General features: G+C 43.3%; 1 protein-coding gene across 1 annotated transcript; it reads right to left on the bottom strand.

Annotated features, from left to right (window-relative positions):
- Nucleotides 1-4948: 4948 nt before the first annotated feature.
- LOC135750056 (zona pellucida sperm-binding protein 3-like) lies at nucleotides 4949-6913 on the bottom strand. The gene is made up of 8 exons (XM_065268834.1): nucleotides 6249-6913; nucleotides 6052-6170; nucleotides 5873-5976; nucleotides 5627-5804; nucleotides 5444-5561; nucleotides 5281-5363; nucleotides 5124-5215; nucleotides 4949-5044 (listed from the first exon to the last, which is right to left on the bottom strand). Exons 1-8 carry the CDS (start codon nucleotides 6885-6887, stop codon nucleotides 4992-4994), a joined length of 1386 nt encoding a protein of 461 aa, XP_065124906.1. The 5' UTR covers nucleotides 6888-6913; the 3' UTR covers nucleotides 4949-4991.
- Nucleotides 6914-7158: the final 245 nt, after the last annotated feature.

Here is a 7158-nt window from a genome sequence, read left to right as displayed (position 1 = left end):
AAAATGACTACCCGTGGCTGGAATGCGTGAGGGACAATGAATACAAGGCCAATTGTACCATATGCCGTCGCGTTTTTTCTGTTTGTCACGGTGGAGTGTGTGATATAAAGCAGCACGCATGAGGAGACAATCACAAGAGGAGCGAGAGGCTGCGGGCACAGGGAGCAATGTTAAGGTTCCTTGTCCGTCAGTCGTCTCCAGAGGCTCATATGGTATGTAATTATGTGGATTTTTAAAACTCAAATATAGTTGATAAGAAAGTGATTATATTAAAAGCGATAGTACAGATTTAGCCTAACAATCCACATATATATCTCTCCAGTGCTCTCCCTCTGTTCCTGCGTCCCGCTCCCTCCCGTCTCATAATGTGTCAATCATTTCTGATGGGTTTCTTATTAAATAATTATGGAGTTAGATAGCTCAAGGTTTAAAAAGGGGTGGGGTCTTTGAAGAGGGCGTATTATAAACTTAAATTAAAACCATGTTTCATTGTTGGAAAAATGATCATGATAGCCTTTATATTTCACATCTATGTGGTTCAGTCTTGTATACTTAGGCATAACTTACTTTGCTATTCATTAAATATTTAGGGCCTAAGAAGTTATATAAAATATATTTATCTAAATTAATTAATTCGTTTCCACTATTTTCACCAGAAGTCTTCGTTTCAGGGGTTATTTTTTTTTAAAAATTATCTTCTGTGGGGGCATGTCACCGGACCCGGATAGTAACTTAATATTGTAATGCATTACTTTTAAAAGTAACTTTCCCCAACACTGACTAAATCTTATTTCAACTACTTATTACTGATAGTATGCAAATTGGGAAGCAAGGATAGTTTTGTATCAGACACTCCTAAGATTTACTATTGGCATGTTGGCTCATCTGTGTCTAGAGTCAGTGGCATTTCTCAAAGACCAGTATCTGTGGTATAATTTAATATCCAAACAAAGATGGCACGCCTAGTAACAATGGGAGAATATCAGCATACACTCAAATGAAACTCACCCAGCAACTGACAATTTTTAACAGCACAGACATCAAGCTTACTCCCACAATTAAGTAAACACTTCTAACATGCGGTAAACAGTTCATTAAAAGCTGTGTAACATGTTTCAGATCTGACAACAAATCTAAAGGTTTTATGAGGTTACATACAAAGCATTCAATTTAATGATCAGTGCGCATTGATTGCTTACAAGGCACCAAATCACTTCAAAGAATTAACATCATTGCTTATGTCACAAGGTGACTTAGGGCGGAACCAAAAATGGAGAGGAGAGGTTCCGCCCGGGCAGATTTTTTTTATGCACCGGTTTACTTCCTGGTTCTCTATAGCAACAAACGAAGCCAAATTCGCTACAGGTGCAATGAATTAATTAAGCAAAGTGTGATTGGAGGCTGTGGGAGAATGAAGCACTTAAATAGCTCTGCAGGAACACAGAAAAAAGGCGCGATTGACACGGGTAAGCTCCTTTTGCCAAAGGCAGGAAAAAGACATGCACCTTTTGAAGAGCCCGAAGGCTCTGTTGATCCGGGCTGCGCTAGGAAGCGCGCGGAAAGAGGACGGAGCCACAAGAGGCGAAAGGAAGGCGAGCTGTGGATCTCTTAAAGGAGCACCCCGTGTGCTTTTAGGAGTTTAGTGTGTGCTGAGGTGCGGAGCTGTGCTCGTTGATAGGCATTAGTGGCTGTCTATATTTTCTCTCTCTCTCTCGTTTGCAGTCTGCGGTGGAAACGCTGGAGTTAAAGGAAAATCCTACGGGTAGAAGAAACATTGGACTGAGTGACACATTTAAAGGAGTAAAGCAGGAAGGAAACGGATTTTGTTTTGCAACGTAAACAAAGGCGGACCGCTGTGAGTATCAACTCCTGTGTTGAGCAACGTGTAATACTAACCTGTGCATTCGTTGGATACCTCCAGGAGAAGGAGGGCGGCCCTACCCCTGAACCAGCGTGGTGGGTGAGCTGCAGAAACGTTCATCCGAGCAGCCACAGCAATGGACTATCATCCAGGTCATATTTCCATCGCCCTCATCCAGCCCAAGTGAAGCGGAGGATGCCGGGCGTCTCTTGTTGTGTACACCGATAGTGTGGTGAGTGAGTCCTTGTAATTAGCAAACTTTTCACGTTTGAAGTGGTGCTGTGTATTTGCTGTGGGTTGCTGTGTGTCTTGTCAGACGAAACCCCGCATCATCCATTTTCACTGAGCAAGGGACGAAGAGGCTAACGATCCTAGGAATAACCAACTATTATACGCAGTGTGCTGCTTGGAGTGTGAAGCGACGACGTGGGTCTCTGGAAGCCGTCCCCGTCTGTATGTTGGCAGATTTCGGGGAACGACAAGTCAGAGGCGAAAGAGTTCCGCCGCCCTGTGGTCCCTACAAAGGGGCGCCCCTGTCCAGTATTCGATCGCCCTACGGGTAGTGAGGATAGGGCAGCGCTCGACCCGGTGAGACGGTGTGTCGTCTTCGCCCCTCTGCTTGACCTGTGGAGAACAAGGAGAACGAGAGTGAACATTAGGAGAACAAACTGTGGAAAGCTATACCTACCAAGAGCTGTAAACAGCAGAGCAGGTGAGAAGCATCCAAAGTCCAAGTTAACAGTGCTTTTGTGTCCCAGCTGCCACCTGTGGAGAAAAAGGAGAACGAGAGTGAACATTAGGAGAGCAAACCGTGGAAAGCTATACCCACCAAGAGCTGTAAACAGCAGAGCAGGTGAGAAGCATCCAAAGTCCAAGTTAACAGTGCTTTTGTGTCCCAGCTGCCACCTGTGGAGAAAAAGGAGAAAGAGAGCGAACGTACGACAGAGAAACGTGAAGGCACGCGGGGCGAAGACCCCCTGCCGAACAGAGAAAGGTACGCAAACAGCAAAAAGTCCACTTACCAGTCACCCTGATTTTACTCTGCCTCCAGGAAGGAAGAAGGAGGGCGCCACGGATCGCAGGGACCAGGCCGGAGCCTGACGTTTCCCTTTCCCCCCGGCTTACGGTGGTCTGGACCCCCGTTACCCTTTGTCCCTGCCTGCCCGTGGCTGCAGTCTCCCTGGAGGGAGGAGCCAGAGATCCTTTAGTTTTAATTGCCCTTTCCCCGTTTCCCCATTTCCCCATTCTTTTAAATATTTAAATAAAGTTTGTTTTATACTTACCTGTCCTCGTTGTTGTCTGGTCATTGGGTTGGCTTTGGGGACCTCCTCGAGGTGGAAGTTGAGAAGGGGTGTGGCTTAGCAAAGTAACAGCCAGCCCCTGGGTGTGACACTTACTTGACTCGAGTCAGTCTTCAGTCGCAAATTTTGGGACTTGAGACTTGCTTGACAAATATGAATAAAAGACTCAACTTTGACTTGACATTTATGACTTGAGACTTGACTCAGCCTTGAGTTACTGATTCAAAAATAAATATATATTTTAAATAAAAATAGCAGCAGGCAAGAAGAGGGAGAGCGCTATCTAATAAGCATTAAGAGTCGTGACTGAACATGGACAGGGTGTGAGCAACTTTGTCACGCTGTCAAGGAAAATTTTAAATACAAAGAGAACGCATCTCACACAATTTTATTTGCATTTTTGATCCATGGATCTTGATTTGAGTGTCTCTGTTCATTCATGATTTCGTTGATTGTTCTTTTTAATTTGTATTTTTTTATTTAATTTATTTAATTTTCATGGGTTTGTTATGATCAGTTGGGTCATGACAATTTCTGAGGCAGCCGAAATTAAACCATTTATTAACTCTTTCCCCACCATTGAGTTTCTCAGCAAAGACAAGATTTTGTCGCAATCCATGTTTCCACTATTATGTAGTAGGTGGTGTTCTTATCCTGGCTCAGAAAGAAGTGAAGGTGGTACTATACTGATGCACACGAGGCCTGCGTTTCAGTTCGTTTTTATGACCTTCCGTCTCATTCACTTGGAAGTACGTAATGTTACGTTGTACGAGTGCCCAGTACTGCCGGAACACTTGAAGTGGGTCAAATGGAATGCCCTAAGTTACAGGTGTAAACTACTCCCCCCTCCATCATTTGATCTGTGCAAAGCACAAGCTGCTGAAAGACGTCACGATCATGTTGCATTGTGGTATATGGAGCAGCCTGAAGTGTACATATGAACAAGAGGCAGCAAGGTCAGTCCATATAAACTTCCCTGCAAAAATGGCGAAAGGGATTCCCCAAGGGGAAGTGTTTAAGGAAGTTCCCGAGTGCTCGTCTAAAACTGGAGTGGACCGCAGCCATACTATGGGTCAACCACACATTTTACTTGTGACGTTTAAGAAACTGATGAACTTTATAAAACCTTCAACTGAAAAAAATAGCAGCGGCGTACGGTTACAGTTAACAAACAGGAAAGTTGTTTCAAATGAAGTATAATGAACATGTGTCACTGCTTTCATTTACTCCTCACAAACACATTTTTGCGCAAGTTTAAGAGCTTGAGCTAATATTTTTATAGTTTAAATTATATAAAAGCCCAGAATGGTTGCAATTTAACCCATGCTGGGCCATTTTAGTATATTGAAATTTAGCTAGTCTTTTTTTAGGGTGCATGAAACTATTATAAAATTTGGTGAATTGGGTTAAACAAGCAGCCCTGTCTACCATCATTGCTTTTATATGAACGCAGCACCTCATAACAGCTGCTTGTTAACACCTTTTGAGGAGAAATGTGTATTACCTTTTATTTTTTGCAATAGAACTCCCAAAGTACATCATTTATATAGTTACATCTACCATAGTTTAGTTAAAGCAAACTTTTGTAGGACTTGCTTGGTCAAAGTTATGACTTGCTTAAAGCAGTGACTTCACCTCACAAAAAGTGACTTGCACATGAGACTTCCTATGCCAATCATAGTTTACTAATGCCCCAGAGGCCAAATGTTAATCATTTGCAAGCTAAATGAAGATTAAAGGAGTCTGTGTCCAGCACAGGTCATGCTAAAAGAAACACAAGTCAGTGTCCATTTCAAGGATTTATTTGTCATTCCTTACAACACACTACTTCAGTCAGAGATCACAATGGGGCCAATAGTTGCCTTTCCTTCTGAAACCAGGCCTGGAAAAACAAATTGCAAGTGTCTAGTTAAAAGGCATTTGGATGGGGATCCTGAAGAGCTGCAAGACTGCACACTTACCAGAATCAGATACTGCTCTTCCTTTCCTAGTCGAGCCACATATGGAGTCACAGCACATGCAAACGTCGTCACTTTCATCTGCAGAAGTCCATCTGAAGAGAGGATGTGAAGGTATTATTCATTAAAAACAATTGTGGACACTCGAGTCTGGACATACCCATTGGCAAAGGAGCAAGCTTTGCTTTCTGAATTTGTAGGAGTTGAAGCCAGGACAGCCTTCAACGCACATGTAATGTAGACCTAGAAACAAAACAGCTTGTATCAAACTAGTGCTCTCCGGATACAAAAACTAAATAACCATTTCATAAGAAACCTCATACCGAGCCGTTACCAGCTTGCTGGAACTTGAAAGCCTCCAACTGAAACTGCAGCTTGTCAGTCACAACTCGGTGCATGAAATGGGAAGGAGAGCCTGTAAGCTTGGCATCAACCAGGCACCTAGAGAGGAAACACGGTCATCCTTCTCTTGTGCATTTGACACCAAGAAAAGGAACCCTACTCACCCATGGTTCTCAATAAAGGAATATCTTGGAACAGAGTTCACATCAGGGACTGCAGTAGCCACACAGCCATCAATGAATACACGCAGGGGAACGTGGTTGTACTGCTTCACAGAAGCTTCAAAGTTCATGAACTGGCCAAGAAAATACTGGTTGACTGGCCTCTCAAACATCCAATCATCTACAAAGAAAAGCATATTGGCAAATCCCATTTTAGATCCAGACCAGAATAGAACAAGAGATCATTACCAGTCATGAGCTTAAGGGAGAACACCAGCACTTCCTCTGAAACTATGGTAGCAGCAAAAGGAACTGCAGCAGGCATCAACACGTCACTGCTTACATTCTGCAACCTATAGAGCAAGATAAAGTAATCTGGAGCATGTTTAAATAGACAATGCTGAAATGACTGCAAGATCAAGTCTTACCTTGGATAGTGACAGTGAATTGCAACGGCAGCTGCATCACCTCTCACAATGGGAGTTCCAACTAAAGCCCCTGGAGTGTAGAGTAGAGTGAATGTGTACACCAACTCATCAGCAGTCATCTGAAAAAAGCAATCATGAAACCATTACCAGATACAAAACTTCACATGCAGTCAGTAGACTGAAAAGCATCCACTCACCGTCAAAGAACTACCACATGTGTGGAGCTCGTATTGAAAGATAAGCACATGAGAATTAGGATCTTCCCCTACAGCTGCACAACCTCCTAAGCTAAAGGATGAGGGATCTGCCAAGTGACCATTTCCATAGAAGTCCTTTTTAACCTCCACATGCACAAAGTTCTCTGCACATTGTGCTGCTACACTATCAGGAGGACTGGGTAGCTGTAGCTGAAAAGGTACTGCTGGCTGTCGGGGCTCTTCTGGCATGTGGGGAAACTGCCAGGTCAAAGGTGCTACAGGAGCCTGCATTAGCTGCTTGGACTGAGTACTGGCAGGATCTAGCATTCCGGGTGCAAATCCAGGTTTTTGAGATTGAAAAGAACCTGCTCCTTGAGGGCTTTGAAAAGCTTGCTGAGGTACAAAAACTGGTGGCTGTTGTTGGAATCGTGATGGTTTCTGAGCTTGCGAAGGTACAAAATCTGGTGGCTGCTGCTCGAATCGTGATGGTTTCTGGGCTAGCTGAGATAACAGAACTGGTGGCTGTTGCTGAAAGCTTAATGAGTCCTGGCCTTTCTGAAGTACTGACAACTGTTCCACTGACAATTCTACTGCTAGGAGCAGCAAAAATCCCACACTTTCCCAAGCTACCAGCCCCATTGCGATCCAGACTTTGATATCCTCAGAACCCTTGTTTGAATGCTGCTGTGCCTTTTTCAAGAGCAAACAATTAAATTAGCTCCACCCCCTTTTAACAAGATTAATGATTTTCCGGGCTTGTTGAGTTACAAAAAAAGTTTACCCAAAATTTAAGATCTTCACTCAGCTTTTTAAGTATAGAAATGTATGTTTTTTTTAATGCAATTCCAAACAATTAAACATGAAATTTAGCCCAATTGGGGGAGTCATGCTCCAAAAAGACCAAAGATTG

The sequence above is a fragment of the Paramisgurnus dabryanus genome, chromosome 12 (genome assembly GCF_030506205.2).
Source record: "Paramisgurnus dabryanus chromosome 12, PD_genome_1.1, whole genome shotgun sequence".
Classification (NCBI taxonomy): Eukaryota; Metazoa; Chordata; class Actinopteri; order Cypriniformes; family Cobitidae; genus Paramisgurnus; species Paramisgurnus dabryanus.
The sequence above is the reverse complement of the archived record's forward strand: the minus strand, read 5'-3'. Positions and strand labels throughout refer to the sequence as shown.

Excerpts from the sequence above, each read along its gene's own strand:
- LOC135750056 (XM_065268834.1), bottom strand. The coding sequence starts at position 6,887 with ATGGGGCTGGTAGCTTGGGAAAGTGTGGGATTTTTGCTGCTCCTAGCA. Across the intron at positions 6,171-6,248 it reads CATGTGGTAGTTCTTTGACG|ATGACTGCTGATGAGTTGGT; the intron begins GTGAGTGGATGC and ends TGCTTTTTTCAG. Across the intron at positions 5,364-5,443 it reads AGCAAGCTGGTAACGGCTCG|GTCTACATTACATGTGCGTT; the intron begins GTATGAGGTTTC and ends TTTTGTTTCTAG.